The following is a 20,232-nucleotide window of genomic DNA, read 5'->3' as shown; positions in this document are numbered from 1 at the left end:
AAATCCAAGGAGAAACACGCCAAGACACGTATTAATCAAACTATCAAAAATTAAGTACAAAGAAAATATATTAAAAGCAACAAGGCAAAAGCAACAAATAACATACAAGGGAATCCCCATAAGGTTAACAGCTGATCTTTCAGCAGAAACTCTGCAAGCCAGAAGGGGGTGGCAGGACGTATTTAAAGTGATGAAAGGGAAGAACCTACAACCAAGATTACTCTACCCAGCAAGGATCTCATTCAGATTTGACAGAGAAATTTAAACCTTTAAAGACAAGCAAAAGCTAAGAGAATTCAGTGCCACCAAACCAGCTTTACAACAACTGCTAAAGGAGCTTCTTTAGGCAGGAAACACAAGAGAAGGAAAACACCTACAATAACAAACCCAAAACAATTAAGAAAATGGTAATAGGAATATACATATCGATAATTACCTTAAATGTAAATGGATTAAATTTACTCCAATCAAAAGACACAGACTGGCTGAACGGATACAAAACAAGACCCATATATATGCTGTCTACAGGAGACCCACTTCAGACCTAGGGACACATACAGTCTGAAAGTGAGGCGATGGAAAAAGATATTCCATGCAAATGGAAATTAAAAGAAAGGTGGAGTAGCAATTCTCATATCAGACAAAATAGACCTACAAAAAAGACTATTACAAGAGACAAAGAAGGACACTACATAATGTTCAAGGGATCAATCCAGGTAGAAGATAGAACAATTGTAAATATTTATGCACCCAGCATAGGAGCATCTCAATACATAAGGCAAATGCTAACAACCATAAAAGGGGATATCGACAGTAACACAATAATAGTAGGTGACTTTAACACCCCACGTTCACCAATGGACAGGTCATCAAAATGACAATAAATACGGAAACAAAAGGTTTAAATGACACGTTGAACAAGATGGTCTTAATTGATATTTATAGGGCATTCCATCCAAAAACAACACAATACACTTTCTTCTCAAGTGCTCATGGAACATTCTCCAGGATAGATCATATCGTGGGTCACAAGTCAGCCTTGGTAAATTTAAGAAAACTGAAATTGTATTTTTTTCCGACACAATGCTATGAGACTAGATCTCAATTACAGGAAAAAATTTGTAAAAAATACAAACACATTGAGGCTAAACAATACACTACTGAGTAACCAAGAGATCACTGAAGAAATCAAAGAGGAAATCAAAAAATACCTAGAAACAAATGACAGTGAAAACACAATGGCCTAAAACCTATGGGATACAGCAAAAGCAGTTCTAAGAGGGAAGCTATAGCAATACAAACCTACCTCAAGAAACAAGAAACATCTCAAATAAACAACCTAACTTTACACTTAAATCAATTACCCAAAGAACAACAAAAATACCCAAAAGTTAGCAGAAGGAAAGAAATCATAAAAATCAGATTAGAAATAAATGAAAGAGAAATGAAGGAAACGATAGCAAAGATCAATAAAACTAAAAGCTTGTTCTCTGAGAAGATAAACAAAATTGATAAACCAGTAGCCAGACTCATAAGACAAAAGGGAGAAGATTCAAATTAACAGAATTAGAAATGATAAAGCAGAAGTAACAAGTGACACTGCAGAAATACAAAGGATTATGAGAGATTACTACAAGCAACTATATGCCAATAAAATGGACAACCTGGAAGAAATGGACAAATTCTAAGAAAAGCACAACCTTCTGAGACTGAACCAGGAAGAAATAGAAAATACAAACAGTCACAAGCACTGAAATTGAAACTGTGATTAAAAATCTTCCAACAAACAAAAACCCAGGACCAGATGGCTTCACAGACGAATTCTATTAAACATTTAGAGAAGAGCTAATCCCTATCCTTCTCAAACTCTTCCAAAATACAGCAGAGGGAGGAACACTCCCAAACTGATTCTACAAGGCTACCATCACCCTGATACCAAAACCAGACAAAGATGTCACAAAGAAAGAAAACTACAGGCGAATATCACTGATGAACATAGATTCAAAAATCGTCAACAAAATGCTAGCAAACAGTATCCAGCAGCACATTAAAAGGATCATACACCATGGTCAAGTGGGGTTTATCCCAGGAATGCAAGGATTCTTCACTATATGCAAATCAATCAATGTGATACACCATATTAACAAATTGAAGGATAAAAACCATATGATAATCTCAATAGATGCAGAAAAAACTTTCTACAAAATTCGACACCCATTTATGATAAAAACCCTCCAGGAAGTAGGCATAGAGGGAACTTTCCTCAACATAATAAAGGCCATATATGACAAACTCACAGCCAGCATCGTTCTGAATGGTGAAAAACAAACCATTTCCACTAAGATCAGGAACAAGACAAGGTTTTCCACTCTCACTGCTGTTGTTCAACATAGTTTTGGAAGTTTTAGCCCCAGCAATCAGAGACAAAAAAGAAATAAAAGGAATCCAAATTGGAAAATAAGAAGTAAAAGTGTCACTGTTTGTGCATGACATGATACTATACATAGAGAACCCTAAAGATGCTACCAGAAAACTACTAGAGCTAATCAATGAATTTGGTAAAGTAGCAGGATACAAAATTAATGCACAGAAATCGCTTGCATTCCTATACTCTAATGATGAAAAATCTGAAAGAAACTAAGGAAACACTCCCATTTACCGTTGCAATGGAAAGAATAAAATACCTAGGAATAAACCTACCGAAGGAGATAAAAGACTTGTATGCAGAAAACTATAAGACACTGATGAAAGAAATTAAAAATGATACAGACAGATGGAGAGATATATCATGTTCTTGGATCAGAAGAATCAACATTGTGAAGATGACTATACTAAAAGCAATCTACAGATTCAGTGCAATCCCTATCAAACTACCAATGGCATTTTTCACAGAATTAAACAAAAAATTGCACAATTTGTGAAAAAGACCCTGAATAGCCAAAGCAATCTTGAGAAAGGAAAATGGAGCTGGAGGAATCAGGCTCCCTGACTTCAGACTATACTACAAACCTACAGTAATCAAGACAGTATGTTACTGGCACAAAAACAGAAATATAGATAAATGGAAGAGGATAGAAAGCCCAGAGATAAACCCATGCATATATGGTCACCTTATCTTTGATAAAGGAGGCAAGAATATACAATGGAGAAAAGACAGCCTCCTTAATAAGTGGTGCTGGGAAAACTGGTCAGCTACATGTAAAAGAATGAAATTAGAACACTTCCTAAAGCCATACATAAAAATAAACTCAAAATGGATTAAAGACCTAAATGTAAGGCCAGACACTATAAAACTCTTAGAGGAAAACATAGGCAGAATACTCTATGACATAAACCACAGCAAGATCCTTTTTGACCCCCCTCCTAGGGAAATGGAAATAAAAACAAAGATAAACAAGTGGGACCTAATGGAACTTAAAAGCTTTTGCACAGCAAAGAAAACCATAAACAAGACCAAATGACAACCCTCAGCATGGGAGAAAATATTTGCAAAGAAATTAACGGACAAAGGATTAACCTCCAAAATATACAAGCATCTCATGCAGCTCAACATCAAAAAAACAATGCAATCCAAAAATGGGCAGAAGACCTAAATAGACATTTCTCCAAAGAAGTTATACAGATTGACAACAAACACATGAAAGAATGCTCAACATTAGTAATCATTAGAGAAATGCAAATCAAAACTACACTGAGGTATCACCTCACACTGGTCAGAATGGCCATCGTCAAAAAATCTACAAACAATAAATGCTGGAGAGGGTGTGGAGAAAAGAGGACCCTCCTGCACTGTTGGTGGGAATGTAAATTGATACAGCCACTATGGAGGTTCCTTGAAAAACTAAAAATAGAACTACCAAACGACCCAGCAATCCTACTACTGGGCATATACCCTGAGAAAACCATAATTCAAAAAGAGTCATGTACCACAGTGTTTATTGCAGCACTATTTACAGTAGCCGGGACATGGAAGCAACCTACGTGTCTATCGACAGGTGAATGGATAAAGAAGATGTGGCACATATATACAATGGAATATTACTCAGCCATAAAAAGAAATGAGATTGAGTTATTTGTAGTGAGGGGTATGGACCTAGAGTCTGTCATATAGAGTGAAGTAAGTCAGAAAGAGAAAAACAAATACTGTATGCTAACATATATGTATGGAATCTAAAAAAAAAAAAAAGGTTCTGAAGAACCTAGGGATAAGACAGGAATAAAGACGCAGACGTAGAGAATGGATTTGAGGACACAGGGAGCGGGAAGGGTAAGTTGGGATGAAGTGAGAGAGTGGCATGGACATATATACACTACCAAATGTAAAATAGCTAGTGGGAACAGCCACATAGCACAGGGAGATCAGCTTGGTGCTTTCTGTCCACCTAGAGGGGTGGAATAGGGAGGGTGTGAGGGAGACGCAAGAGGGAGGAGATGTGGGAATATATGAATATGTATGACTGATTCACTTTGTTATTCAGCAGCAGCTAGCACAACAGTGTAAAGCAATTATACTCCAATAAAGATGTTAAAAAAATGCAAAACTCCTAAAAGAAAGGGTTCTGAAATTCAACTACATAAAATATAAAACATCTGCATTATAGAAAACAATAAGCAAGGACCAATGACAGCCTTTAAAAAATACTTGGAATTCATAATACAAATGAAGAACTAATCTCTTTAGTATATAAAGAACTAAAAAGATATAAGAAAAAGACCAGGAACCGAACAGAAAAATGGGCTACTGTATAAAAAGAACTTTTTACACTGTGTTGTATTTGTCTTTCAGGTACACGTGAACATATATAAAAATGACATTTACAGATTTGTAGCATAGTTAGTAATAGCAAAAGATTGGAAATAATTCAAGAATTCATTAGTAGGGGATTGGTTCAGTAAATTATGGAATATCTACACAGTGGACTGTTACACAGTTATAAAAACAGTGAAGAAGCTCTTTATATACTGATATGGAAAGTTCCGCAGGAAATATTAGAGAACTGCACAAGGGTGTGCAAACATACTTTTTATGTAAAAAGTGGGGTGGAGTTGGAGGAATAAAACTGTTCTAATTTTTTGCGCAAAGAGTAGCATATTTACACATTGCTTTTTTACTTTGCTTTTTATGGGTATATTCTTTAATATATATGCAAAAATTACATACATAAATATATATATTCTTAAAGTCTGGAAGAGTATATAAAGTGGGGAATTTAATGGGTAGGAATTGGGCAGACTGGAGACAGGGAAGGGAGGTAGATTTTTCGCTATATACCTTTTGATACTCTTTTGATTTTTGCATGATAAAGTTATACTTGCTAAGAATTATAGTATATCAGGCATTTCCAGTTGGAAATCACCAGAACTCGATTCCTCTGCCTTCAGTAATCCTCCATTCTGTTTTCACCACCAACATAGCTAACCCTGTTATTGTTAGAAGTTCAATTTCCTTATTTTCTGGGAATTCTAGGAATATTAGACATTTGTAAGCACTTAATAATCTGTATAAACGAACCGGAACAGAGCTCCAATATTTTAAGGTGCTTTGTAATCTAATTTATTAATATCCTCTGAAGGTAGGAAAATATATTACTCCCTATGATGACAGGTAATAACTCTTATCATTTACAGACACACACAGCCACCTTGTAGCTTCAGTTTTACAACGTAAACAGAGAACACCAAACTCACCAGTTTAGGTATATCTCAACGAGATGTTCTCTTCAGTAGAATTTAAATATATTCTTTCACAAACAGACAGACATAAATAGACTAAAACCCATTTCTCTGACAGAGAATAGGTGCCTTTCTCTATCTGTCAAATATCACCACATGGTCAGACCATAAGAAAACTTCCCAGTCATTCCCTATACCAATGGGGAGTAACTCACTGTCCACCAGTGTCACAGAACCATACCCAGCTGGGCAAAGTACCAGAAATAAACAAAAAACAAAGATTGGGGGATAAAAGGAAAGAAGTTCTATTGCTGCTTGGAATTCACTCCGGGGATCAAGGGAAGATATCCCTGGGAGCAAGCAGTCCCTTAGGCGATGTGTCACTTGGACTTTTCTGTGGAACTTCAACTCCGTCAAGTATGATTTTTCATGTTATGAACAAGAAACTCATAAAATATAAAGTGAGTGTATGTCAGAGATTCAAATAATTTTTTAATTAGGGAAGCAGCAAGATGGTAAGGCTAGTTCCCACAATTTGAAGAAAGTGTTATTCTCTCTTCTTTTTCCTTTTGATTGAAAATATCCAGGTTCAAGTCTGGAGATGTTTTACACAAAACTTTTAAATATAGCATTAGATTCTTTAGGTTTTATGGTTAGTAATCTTAACACTTTGTCCTTTCTGTTAGATATGCAGCTATAATTAATCACTTTAAGGGTAAAATTTGTCTATAATTTTAAAAGCATAGAAGAAAATAGTCAATTAAATAGATACTAAGTTTTTGTGGAGTTGATTCATTGTTACATGACACAAAACGTATATAAACAATTTTTATACCTTTTACGATAATGTGTAACATTTGCCAATAATTTTTTTTTTTTAAAGAAGATGTTGGGGGTAGAAGTTTATTAATTTATTTATTTTTGCTGTGTTGGGTCTTCGTTTCTGTGCGAGTGCTTTCTCTAGTTATGGCAAGCGGGGGCCACTCTTCATCGCGGTGTGTGGGCCTCTCACTATCGCGGCCTCTCTTGTTGCGGAGCACAGGCTCCAGACGCGCAGGCTCAGTAGTTGTGGATCACGGGCCCAGGGCTCGAACCCGTGTCCCCTGCATTAGCAGGCAGATTCTCAACCACTGCGCCACCAGGGAAGCCCCCTACCAATAAATTCTTATTTTATACTTTTTTAAAGTATAACTTGCATATAAATAAACTCCACAGATCAGAAGAATGGAGCTTGAAGAACTTACAGAAATGTATACATTCATATACTCACAACACAATCAAATATAAATTATTCTCAGGACCCTACAAGACCCTTGCCCCTCCTATTCAGTACCTCTCCCAAAGGTAACCATTCTGACTTCTGTCACAATAGATTAGTTTTGCCTGTGCTCTAATACTATTCTTCTGTGTAATATTATATGGAAGATAGTACAAATTATTTATCTATTGTATTTTTGGTGGGATTTTTTGGTCTTAATAAATAATTGTATGATACTGGTATATATAAATACATTCTATTTTTGCATTTGACCTTATATTCTCTGATCTTGCTAAATTATTTTATTTATTAGGATTGTTTTTAGAGTCTGTTAGATTGTTTACATACTGTATCATTTTCAAATATGAGAATTTTATTTTTTCTGTTCTAATTTTTATACCTCTTATTTATTTTCCTTACCTTCTTAAATAAAACTGATTAAGAGGGACTTCCCTGGTGGCGCAGTCGTTAAGAATCCGTCTGCCAGTGCAGGGGACATGGGTTCGAGCCCTGGTCCGGGAAGATCCTACATTTCGTGGAGCAGCTAAGCCCGTGCGCCACAACTACTGAGCCTGTGCTCTAGAGCCTGTGACTCACAACTACTGTAGCCCACGCGCCTAGAGCTCGTGCTCCGCAACAAGAGAAGCCGCTGCAATGAGAAGCCTGCACACCGCAACAAAGATAGCCCCTGCTTGCCGCAACTATAGAAAGCCTGCGCGCAGCAACAAAGACCCAATGCAGCCAAAAATAAATAAATAAATAAATAAAAACTGATTAAGATCTCAAGGACAATGTTGAATAGAAGACATTCTTGTCTTGTTCATGACCATTTTGACCATGCTTGTCAGCGGGAAAGCATCAGTTTTACCATTAAGTGTGATGCTAGGTGTGTGTGTTTGTGTGTGTTTTAATAATCCTCATCAAAATATACATGTATTTAAAAAATCATGAATAAGTATTAAATTTTACCTACTGAAATTATGTTTTTATTCCTTTATTTTAATGATGTGGTCAGTTTATAGGGATTGATTTTAGAATATTAAAATAATTTGTAATTTGGACTGAAACTCACTTGTTCACTCTCCATTTTGCTAATATTTTGTTTAGGAGTTCTGCAACTATGTTCATGATGTTGAACCATAATTTTTTTTTCTAGTAGTGTCTTTATCAGCTTGTTACGAAGGCTGTCCTGGCCTCATGGAACAGGTTGGTAGGTCTTCCTTTTACTTTTATGCTCTGGAAGAATGTATGTAAGGTTGTTATTATTTATTCCTTAAATGTTTGAAAGAATTCGCCAATGAATCCATTTGGGCTTGCAGTTTTCTTACAGATTCATTTTCTTTAATAGCTATAAGACTATTTAAATCTTTTGTTTCTTGTTTCAGTTTTGATAAGTTGTGTTCTTCAGGGAATTTGTTCATTTAAACTAAATTCTCAATATATTGGAATAGAGTTGTCGGTAGTATCCTCAGAGTCTTTTATTTTTATTTTTTAAAGTATTTATTTATTTATTTGGCTGTGGTGGGTCTTAGTTGCGGCAGGCAGGATCTTCGTTACCACGTGCAGAATCATCTTTGCAGCGTGTGGGATCTTTAGTTACCCATGCAAACTCTTACTTGCGGCATGTTGGGACTAGTTCCCTGACCAGGGATTGAACCCTGGGCCCCCTGCATTGGGGGGGTTCCTTAGCCACTGGAACACCAAGGAAGTCCCTCTCAGAATCTTTTTTAATGTCGGCAGTCTTCTAGTTATATCTCCATTTTCATTCTTTATATTTGTGTTCCTTGTTTTTTTCTCAATGTTTTTTCCTAGGCGTTGTCCATTTTATTAATCTTCCAAAGAATCAACTTTTGGCTTTGATTTCTTCTATTATACACCTGCTTTCTATTTCATTGATTTCTTTATTAATTTTTTTTTCTTTCTACTTTTTTGAATTAATTTTCTGTTCTTTTTCTAGATTTTTATGATGGAAGCATAAATCATTTATTTTTCAACTTGTCTTATTTCAGATAATATACATTTAGAGGTGTGAATTTTGCTCCAGCTCAGTTTTATTCTACACATTTTAATGTGTTTATTTTTCAGATCAAAATATTTTCTAATTTCTGTTGTGATTTTGTGTATTTGACTCATGAGTTATTCAGAATTTTGTTTCTTAATTTCCAAACATTTGGGAGAATTTTTAGTTCTCTTTCAGTAACTGATTTTTTAAAAAAATAAATTTATTTTTGGTTGCATTGGGTCTTCGTTGCTGCACACGAGCTTTCTCTAGTTGGGGAGAGCAGGGGCTACTCTTCGTTGTGGTGTGCAGGCTTCTCATTATGGTGGCTTCTCTTGTTGTGGAGCGTGGGCTCTAGGCACGCAGGCTTCAGTAGTTGTGGCACACAAGCTCAGTAGTTGTGGCTTATGGGCTGTAGAGGGCAGGCTCAGTAGTTGTGGTGCATGGGCTTAGTTGCTCCATGGCATGTGGGATCTTCCTGGACCAGGGCTCAAACTCGTGTCCCCTGCATTGGCAGGCAGATTCTTAACCACTGCACCACCAGGGAAGTCCCTTTCAGTAATTGATTTTTAGTGTAATGCTCTGGTGGTCACAAAACACTTCGTTCATGATTTAAATTTTTTGTATTTGTTGAGACCACTTCATGGTCTAGCATATGGTCTTTTTGTAAATGTTTTGTATGCACTTGTAAAGAACGTATATTCTGTAGTTGTTGGGTTTAATGTTTTAGTTCAGGTTGGAAAATTGGGTTGTTCAATCTCCTATATACTTACATTTTTTTCTTTTCGCTTGCTTATTCTATCAGTTACAGAGAAATGTTTGTTAAAATCTACACCTGTAAGGTGGATATAGCTATTTTCCTTTTAGTTCTTTCAGATTTTGCCTTATGTATTTTGAAGCTGTGTTGTTTGTTGCATATGGATTTAATTATTATTTTACTCTGTTGATTTGACACTTTTATCATCATGAAATGTCCCCCTTTACCTATTTTTAATTAGAATTTTTAGTCCATTTACTTTTTTATTGAGATATAATTTACATGCCATAAAATTCATTCCTTTAAAGTATATGATTATGTGGTTGTTAGTGTATTTTCAAACTTACACAAACACCACCACTATCTAATTCTTGAACGTTTCAGAAAGAAATCTCTTATTCATTGGTAGCAACTCTCCATTTGGTCCTCCATCAAGCCCCTGGTAACCACCAGTATACTTCCTGTCTCTGTGAATTTGATTATTCTAGATATGTTGTATATATGGAATCATACAATCTGTGGTCTTTTGTGTGTGACTTCTTTCATTAAGCATAATGCTTTTACTTTTCATCCATGTGGTAACATGGATTAGCACTTCATTCTTTTTTTAATGGCCAAATATCATTTTATTGTATGAATCTGGTAAATTTTTTGGTTCATTTTTCAGTTGATGCTTGTTTCTACTTTTTGGCTATTACGAATACTATTGCTATGCATATTCATGTAAAGGTTCTTGGTGGACATATGCTTTTATTTCTCTTGGTTAAATACCTAGGAGTGGAATTGATGGCTCATACAGTTTTTCTATGTTTAACATCTTGAGAAACTGCCAAACTGTTTTCTCTAGTGACTGTACCATTTAAATTCCTACCAGTAATGAGTGAGGGTTACAGTTTCTACACATGCTTGCTAACTAGTCCAGTCGTCTTAAAAATTATTAATAATATCCTTGGACTGAAGTTTACCATCTTGATATTTATTTATTTGCCTTGTTTATTCTTTGTGCCTTTATTCTTCCTTTACTGCTTTCTTTGGGATTAATCAAGTATGTTTTATTTTTCAAAATTTTCTCCTCTATTAGCTTTTTAGTTGTACATTTATTATTCTTTTAGTGGTTACCATAGGGATTGTAACATATATCTTTGGAATGTTGCATTCTTCTCTAAAATAGGATTTATTTCACTTTCCAACCAATAGAGGATTCCTAAACTGTTTGGCTGCATGTACCCCTCCTATCCTTTGTGCTTTTTTATGTCTATTATGAACCTCGTAGGACATTATTTTTGTGTTTATATCTGCTTTTACATCAATATTTACTTATGTTTCCCCACTTTTTGTGCTCATCATGCATTTCTGTAGATCTGGATCAGTTTCTTTTGGTTGGAAGAACTCTACTATTTCTTTTATTGAAAGTCTTCTGATAATAAATTCTTTCAGCTTTTGTTTGAAAATAAATTATTTTACCTGATTTATTAGTGGATAGTTTTGTGAGGCAGAGGGTTCTATGTTGGCAATATTTTCCCTTTTACTATGCTGAAGATTTATGCTATTATCATTTCCATTGAAATGTCCTCACATTGTTATCATTGCTCCTTTGAAATCAATTTGTCTTTTATTTTCTGGCTGCTTTAAAGAATTTCTCTTAGTAATTTTTTTATAGCAGTTTGAGTGTAATATAGGTGTTTATTTTTTAAAATCCTGCTTGAGATTTGTAAGATTCGTTTGATCTGTAGTTTGATGACTGTCACCAGTTTTGAAAATTTTCAGCCTTTATTTTTACAACATTGCTTTTGTTTCTTTTTTAAATTCATGTGTCTTATCTCTGAGTTGTGAATTTAGACATATATATGAGGGCTTTTTTGCGTATTTTATGCTGTTTTATGTATTTCTGTCACTTTTTTCTTAATGTGCTTCCATGTGGATATTTTATACTGAACTGTCTTCCAGTTCACTAATCCTCTCTTTAGTCATGTTCATTGTTCTGTTAAACTGACCCAATGAGTTCTTAATTTCAGATATGGTATTTTTCAGTTTTAGGATGAACATTTTGTTGTTTTCCATAGATTCCAATTTTCTGTTGAAATTCTTCATCTTTTCATCTATTTCTTTCATTTTATTGAACATTAATGATAAATGTTTTTAGCAACTTGATAAAAATGTAGCTGAATATTTCTTATCAAGTTGTATATTACTCTTCTCCCTCTGCTTTGTCCTAGGCAAGTAATTGTTTGTAATTCATCTCATCTTGGAGATTCTTGTTTTACGTTAGAGTTTAGGCTAGTTGGTTGCCTGGAGACCTCAGTTTTCTGATGGATCCAAAAGAAGTCATGATTTCATAGATTATCTGCTTCTTCCTCTTGTTAGGCTGGGAGCGATGCTCTTTACAGCTTTCTGCATTGTAAACAGAAGCCAGAAATCCATGATAGCAATTTTAAAGTCCTTTTCTGATAATTCTAAAATCTGAATGAAATGTGAGTCTTTTTCTGTTTTGACAATTTATTCCCAATGTTTATTCATTTGTTCCTGTTTATTATTACTAATTTTGGGGGCATTCCTTGTCATGTTTATTGGATGCCACACAAGGTGGATGAGAAATTTGCAGAGGGTCTATAGGATGTTATTTTCCTCTGAGGACAGTTAATTTTTCTTCTGGCAGTTCTGATCATGTCAGGCCTTGATTTTAAGCTCGGTTAGAGCTTGTTTATTGCTATTTTGACCTTACTCCCAAGGCATGACTGTTCTGGAGTCTCAGTTGAGAGCCCAGCGTTTTTCTTTTCAGTACTCCTCTATCTTGGCAGTGCTTGCCTGCCAACCTCCATCTCCTCAGCGTGGCTGGGCTGTTGAAATATCTGCTTGGCTTTTTGTTGCCCATCAACTAGCTGTTTTTTGATAGGTTTTTTGGCATCTTGTCCTATATACTTATGTAAGCTTAGGAATCAGTTAACAATTTGAGGGGAATTTTCATGTAGATTTTTAGGCTCCTTCTATATATATCTTTTGGGGGACATTTTTCACTCTGGAGCCTCCTCTACTTTGGCAGCCCCAGTCTCCAGGCTCTGCCTTCTCAGCCCAGTTAAGGTACAGCAGTGTGCTTGGGCTCTATTTGCCATGATTGGTCTAGAAAATCTCTTATACCAAAGAATGATTAAATGTGGAATTTGCTTCATGGGCTCCCCTGCTCTCCAAGGATGTAGCCCCAGAAATCCTACCTGTAAAGCTTGCTTTCCTGTGCTTTCAGGCAAGTAGTTTTATATGTTTTTTCCAGCATTCATAGTTGTTCTTCTTGAGAATGCTAGTGCAATACACTGTGTTCCATAAATTGGAACCAGAAGTGCCGTATCTCTTTTCTCATTTTGCATGTTCACTAATGCTTAGCGGAGTTCTATAAATATTGATGACTGTTGCAAATCTTTTCAAGGTTCCAACTGTGTTGAACAGATAAAATCAGTCCTTATATAATAATTACCATAGAGTAAAGGATAACTAGTTATAAACCTCAGTTTTATCTCCTGGAATAAAAGCAGGTGTTGGTACATCAGGAAAGAGCTCTGAAAGCAGAGCAGAAATGGAGAGCCAATACTAGCCACTAAAACTCTTTTAACTGAACTTCAAATCTGGTATGATTATCTGTTCTTTGAATTGTCATTGGAAAGCTGTCCTAGAAACAGGAACTCTTATCACAGTCTTTCATGTTTTGATCTCTAGGAAGATGAAGTCCTCAGTACATTCTGAAGAGGATGATTTTGTTCCAGAACTACACAGAAACGTTCACCCTCGAGAGCGGCCTGATTGGGAAGAAACACTTAGTGCAATGGTAAATCAGTTTTATGCATATGTATGTATGTTTATTTTACTTACATAAAGAAAAGGAACTGAGGAAGCATTACTCACATAAAAAAATTTTTGTTGTTTGTTGCTTTGCTCATTTGTTCAGGAAATATCTGTTGAGAGAATTATCTATTCAAGGCACTGTTTTAGACTCTCTGGGCAGAGCTGTGAATAAAACACACACATTTCCTGCCTTTGTAGCTTATATTTTAATGAGGTAGGAAGAGAAGCAAATAATTAAATATATAATATGTCATGTGGTGGTATGTGCCGTTGTAGAAAATTAATGCAGAGTGGTGGGGTTACAGAGTGGGAGAAGAGAGTGTGAAAGAATAGTTGCTAGTTATATAGGATGGACACAGATGGCCTCTGGGAGAAGTTGAGATTTGAGCAGACACCAGAGGGATGTGAGGGAGTGTGTTTATCTGGGAACAGATCATTTTAGGCAGTGGAAGAACAAGTTAAAGGCTGTAGCATAGAAATAAAAAGCAAGTTGGAAAAAAAACACAAGTAGGACATGTGGCTGAAACTGAGCTGGGAAAAGTAGAGGAGATGAGGTCAGAGAAGTGGTTTGTTGTACTCCATTATAAGGACTTTGGTTTTTTATGCTGAGTGAGCTGGGAAACCATTGGAGGATTTTTAGCCAAGAAGTGACATGATCTGGCTTAAAATTTTAAAGGAAGTCTCTGGTCTCTGTGAATAGGCTAAAGAGGGAGGCAAAAAGAGGACATAAGGAGACCAGTTAGAAGGTTATTATATTAGATGGACAGTGATGGTAGCTTGAACCAGGATGGTAGATGGGGAAAATGGTTCGATTCTGGATGTAGTTTTACAGATAAAGCCAAGCATTTTTACTCATGAATGGGACAGAGACAGTAAGATAGAGATGTCAAGGATGAGTTCAAGTTCTTTGGCTGATCAGCCTGAAGAATGGAGTTTATGTTCACTGAGATACTGGAAAAGCAGTTCTTGTTTGTTGGGAGTTAGGTGGGAAAATCCTGTGCAGTGTAGTTTTTCCACATAAGTTTGAGATAGTCATTTAATCTATTATAACTTTTATAACTTTTTGTAATTCAGATCTGTTAATGAGAACAATTAAATTTGTTTTGCAGAGAATAACATTTTACTTAATTGGAGTTAAAAGTTAGTGATTCTTGTCAAAATTGGATGCAAATGTTCATTTGTCAATGCAGGTTTGTAATGAGATTTTACATATTTCATTTTTGAAAATGGCTTTTCCCTCAGGTACTGCCAAATATATCAATTTATGAGCATATGATTTTAATTGAGCATATTCGTTGCTTAGAAGGTGTTTATGGAATTCTGTTTCTTCTCTTGACATTTTCCTTTTAGCATAACATTACATTGCAAATTTCTACGCTGAGGAGATGTGAAATAGTCTCATCAAAGACAAACATGCCCCACACCCCTATTGAATCAAGTAATCCCTGGAGGTGCCAGCATGCCACTGAAAGGATATTCAGTAAATCTTCTGCTTATTTAGAAACCTTTCACAGTTTTCCCGTGTATGTTGATAACCTGCAATAAGTCTACATTGAATTTATCAATGGGAAGAAAGGCGGTATTTGTTATGTGGTGGTTTGTTTACTCTGTATTAAAATGTCATATGACGCGTAACATAGAAAGTTACTGAATTTTGTTTTCTGGAGTTCACATTGATTTGTTTATGGAAATTACCATTTGTATCATATGTTCTTAGCATCTTTTATTATTATATTGGTACTCTAATTTCTTTATTTGTAAACTTTTTTTTAAATTAATTAATTTTATTTTATTTATTTTATTTTTGGCTGTGTTGGGTCTTTGTTGCTGCACGCAGGCTTTTCTCTAGTTGCGGCAAGCGCGGGCTACTCTTCGTTGCGGTGCATGGGCTTCTCATTGCAGTGGCTTCTCTTGCTGTAGAACACGGGCTCTAGGCGCATGGGCTTTAGTAGTTGTGGCACGTGGGCTCAGTAGTTGTGGCTCACAGGCTCTAGAGTGCAGGCTCAGTAGTTGTGGCGCACAGGCTTAGTTGCTCCACGGCATGTGGGATCTTCCCGGACCAGGGCTCGACCCCATGTCCCCTGTATTGGCAGGCAGATTCTTAGCCACTGAGCCACCAGGGAAGCCCTGTGTGTAAACTTCTTGAAGGCAAGTGCTATGATTCTATTTTTTGAAAAAATCATTACACTCAATAAATAGTACATTGCAAGGTTGCAAAAAGTGTACAGCGAATGATGAAAAGGATATAAATGAGATTAGAGCTGCTGTTTTACTACACTTTCTCTAGAAAATTATACTGATTTTAATGAGGAAGTAAGAGTAAAAGTTTGGGACCTTTTTCTCTTTCAATAATATATGTGAAATATTACGTTGAGAATGAAGTTTATTAAGAGAAACCCTTATAAAATGTTTTTCCGAAACAATTCCATTTATGTAATTTTTTAATAGTCTTCGAAATAAGAGGGCTTAAGTGTTGAACTTTTATCCATTTATGTGGTGTGGCCAGGCCAGAGTATTAGTTTTTTTTTTTTTGCGGTACGCGGGCCTCTCACTGCTGTGGCCTCTCCTGTCGCGGAGCACAGGCTCCGGATGCGCAGGCTCAGCGGCCATGGCTCACGGGCCCAGCCGCTCCACGGCATGTGGGATCTTCCCGGACCGGGGCACAAACTCGTGTCCCCTGCATCGGCAGGCGGACTCTCAACCACTGCGCCACCAGGGAAGCCCCAGAATATTAGTTTTTTAATACATATCTAAAAGAATGTCAGAAATTTCTGAGTTGTTAAGAATTTTAAAAAGTTTGTAAACAGTCATTTTTAAATTGAGATATAATTGATATGTAACATTATATTAGTTTCAGATGTACAATATAATGTTTTGGTATATGTGTATATTGTGAAATGTTCACCACAGTAAGTCTAGGTAACATCCATTACCACACATAGCTGCAGATTTTTTTTCTTGTGTTGAGAATTTCTAAAATTTACTCACTTAGCAACTTACAAATATACAACTCTGTAAATATTGTATATTTACTATAGTAACCATGCTGTACTTTATGTCCCAGGACTTAACTTATTTTATAGCTGGAAGTTTGTACTTTTTGACCACCTGAACCCATTTCGCTCACCCACCTTTGGCAACCACCAGTCTGTTCTCTGTATCTTTGAGTTCAATTTAATTAATTAACTAATTAATTATATATTTTTAAGGCTTCCACATATAAGTGAGATAATATGGTATTAGTCTTTCTGGTTTTCACTTATTTCACTTAGCATAATGCCCTCAAGGTCCATTTATATTGTAACAAATAGCAAGATTTCTTTCTTTTTTATGGCTGAATAATATTCCTTTGTTTATATATACCACATTTTCTTTATCCATTCATCAATCAATGAATACTTAGGTTGCTTTCATTTTTTGGCCAATGTAAATAATGCTGCAATTAACAAAGGGGTGCAGATTCTTTTTGAATTAGTGTGTTCATTTTCTTCAGATAAATACCCAGAAATGGAATTGCTGGATCATATGATAGCTCTGGTTTTCATTTTTTTGAGGAACCTCCATAATGTTTTCTGAAGTGGCTGCACCATTTATATTTACACTACCAGTGCACAAGGGTACTATTTCTCTTTTCTCCACATCCTTGCTGTTACTTATTTTTTATCTTTTTGATAATAGCTATTCTAACAGGTATGAAGTGATAACCCATTGTGGGTTTGTTTTGCATTTCCCTGATGATTAGTGATGTTGAGCACCCTTTCATGTACATGTTAGCCATTTGTATGTCTTCTCTGGAAAAATGTCTATTCAGAGCCTCTGCTCAGTTTTTTAATCGGATTTTTTTTTTTTTTTTGCTATTGAGTTGTGTGCATTCTTTTATATTTTGAATATTAATCCCTTACTAGATATATGATTTGCAAAAATTTTCTCCCATTTTCTTTCCCTTTCTTCCTATGAAAGGTTACCTTTTCATTTGGTTGATGGTTTCCTTTGCTGTGTAGAACTTTTCAGTTTGATATAGTCTCACCTGTCTGTATTTTGCTTTTGTTGCTTTTGCTTTTGTTGTCAAATGCAAAAAGTCATCTCCAGGACTGACGTCAAGGAGCATAACTACTTAGGTTTCTTCCTAGGAGTTTAGTGGCTTCACGTTATTATGTTCAAGTCTTTAATCCTTTTTGAGTTAGTTTTTGTGTGTGGCATAAGATAGTGGTTCAGTTTTGTTCTTTTGCATGTGGCTCTCCAGTTTTCCCAACACCATTTATGAAGAGACTGTCCTTTTCCCATTGTATATTCTTGGCTTCTTTGTCATAAATTTATTGACAGTATAGAAGTGGACTGATTTCTGGGCTGTCTGTTTCTATTCATCTATGTGTCTGTTTTTATGCCAGTATCATACTGTTTGGACTACTATAGCTTTGTAATATAGTTTGAAATCAGGAAGCATTATGCTTCCAGCTTTGTTCTTCTTTCTCAAGGTTACTTTGACTATTCCATGTCTTTTATGGTTCCATATAAATTTTAGAATTGTTTCATTTCTGTGAAAAACGCCATTGGAATGTTGGTAGGGATTGCATTGAATCTGCAGATTGCTTTGGGTAAAATGAGCATTTTAACAGTATTAATTATTCCAATCCATGAGTATGGAACATCTTTCCATTTGTTTGTATCTTTTTTACTTTCTTTCATCAGCGTCTTATAGTTTTCAATGTTCAGGTCTTTCACTTCCATCGTTAAGTCAATTTCTGGGTATTTTATTCTTTTTATTCAATTTGTTGAATCTCAGTTGTAAATGAGATTGTTTTGTTAATTTCTCTTTCTGATAGTTCACTATTTGTTTACAGAAATGGAACTAATTTTTGTATAATGATTTTGTATTCTGAAGCTTTACCAAATTTATTGGTTTTCACAGTTATTTTTTTGGTGGGGTTCTTAGGGTTTTCTTTATATAATATCATGTCATCTGTAAATAGTGATAGTAACACTATCACTTTCCAATTTGGATACCTTTTATTTCTTTTTCTTGCCTAATTGCTCTGGCTAGGACTTCCAATACTGTGTTAAATAGATGTGGCAAGAGTGGGGATCCTTGTCTTGCTCTTGGTCTTAGGGGAAAAGCTTCCACCTTTTTATTGTTGAGTGCGATGTTATCTGTGGCTGTATCAGATATAGCCTTTATTATGTTGAGGTACAGTCCCTCTATACCTGGTTTGTTGAGAGTTTTTTATCATAAGTGGACGTTGAATTTTGTCAAATGCTTTTTCTGCATCTGTTGAGATGATCATATGATTTTTATCCTTCATTTTGTTAATGTGGTGTATCACGTTGATTGATTTGCAGATGTTGAACCAGATTTGTATCCCTGGATGAAATCCCACTTGATCATGGATGTATGATCCTTTTGATTTTTTGTTGAATTTGGTTTGCTAATATTTTTTTGAGGATTTTTGTATCCATGTTTACCAGGGATATTGGCCTGTAATTTTCTTCTCTTGTTGCATCCTTGCCTGGCTTTGGTATCAGTGTAATTCTGGACTTTTAAAATGAGTTTGGAAGAGTTTCCTCTTTTATTTTTTGGAAGAGTTTGACAAGAATTGGTATTAATTCTTCTTTCAGTCTTTGGTAGAATTCACTGGTTAAACCACCTGGTTCTGGACTTCTGCTGATTGGGAGCTTTTTAATTACTCATTTAATCTCCTTACTGGTAATTGGTCTGTACTACATAGTCATTTTTAAGTCAAAACAGCAACAACAGTAAACCCTAAAATAGGGCTCTGTCCTTTTGTGATTTATGGCTTATTTATTTATTACTCTTCATAAATGTGTAGCTAAAACTAAGTTTTTAAAGAAACCTAATAAAATGCTATAGAATTTTTCTAAATTACTAAATTGAAATATTTATTTGCAGTTATTTAACAATGAAATCATTTAGTAAATGAATATTAGGATCTTAAAAAAATAAGATTAATTAAACACCTGAAAAGAGAAAGAGAGAATCTTTCACCAGTTTTGAATATTTTAACTAAAATCACCTTAATTGTCATACTTCTTAGTGTTTTTCCATTCACTTTATTTTTAGTATTGATCACTGCAAAATTCTCAAAATGGAGCCTGTTAATTCTTGAATTTTTTTGTTAGGAACAGTTTCAGTTGCTTTTTCTACCATTCAAATAAATAAATGTGTTCAAGGCTCAGTGCTGCAGCAGGTCATGTTGTAGCAAATGAAGTTATTATTGATAAAATAAAGTCAATGGTCCTGGCTGAAAATGCTCACACATACGCTAACAACCAGAGTCAGGAAAATTAAAACCAGTTACAAATTTTGAACTTCCAAAATACCAAAAAATTTAAAAAGGAAGACGGAAAGTTAATGCTCAGTGTTGTCAACACTGTGTGTTCTCAGGCACATGCTGTCCCCCTCCTCTGCCTTCTCTCCCTCTCCAGCAACAAGCGGGTGCTGGAGCGTGGTCTCTCTCTCTCTCTCTCCCTCTCTCTTTCTCTCTTTCTCCCACACATGCACACACATACACACACACACTCTCACACTCATACACACACAGAAATTCACACTTGGCACATCACAGTCACACCCACTCACTCCTGAAGGTTTGGTCTTTTCCTGTCTCTCTTCTTCCTACCTGCTAAATGTAGGCATTCACAGGGGTCTGTGCTTTGTCTCTTTATGTTTGTTTCTTGCTAGTTCTTTACTGTTCGTGT

At 35.6% G+C, this 20,232-nt stretch overlaps 1 protein-coding gene across 4 annotated transcripts in view; it reads left to right on the top strand.

Annotated features, from left to right (window-relative positions):
• ARHGAP32 (Rho GTPase activating protein 32) overlaps positions 1-20,232 on the top strand; it is a 267,370-nt gene that overhangs the window by 99,627 nt on the left and 147,511 nt on the right. For 3 of the 4 annotated variants that reach the window (XM_067751560.1, XM_067751559.1, XM_067751558.1), the window contains exon 2: positions 13,393-13,501. In XM_067751560.1, coding sequence (XP_067607661.1) covers positions 13,397-13,501 — 105 coding nt within the window. In that variant the 5' untranslated portion in view covers positions 13,393-13,396. Of the gene's footprint in view, positions 1-13,392; positions 13,502-20,232 lie in introns of those variants that run through there. The other variant, XM_067751561.1, reaches the window with a different exon arrangement.

This window comes from Pseudorca crassidens, chromosome 9, assembly GCF_039906515.1.
Source record: "Pseudorca crassidens isolate mPseCra1 chromosome 9, mPseCra1.hap1, whole genome shotgun sequence".
NCBI lineage: Eukaryota > Metazoa > Chordata > Mammalia > Artiodactyla > Delphinidae > Pseudorca > Pseudorca crassidens.
The sequence above is the reverse complement of the archived record's forward strand: the minus strand, read 5'-3'. Positions and strand labels throughout refer to the sequence as shown.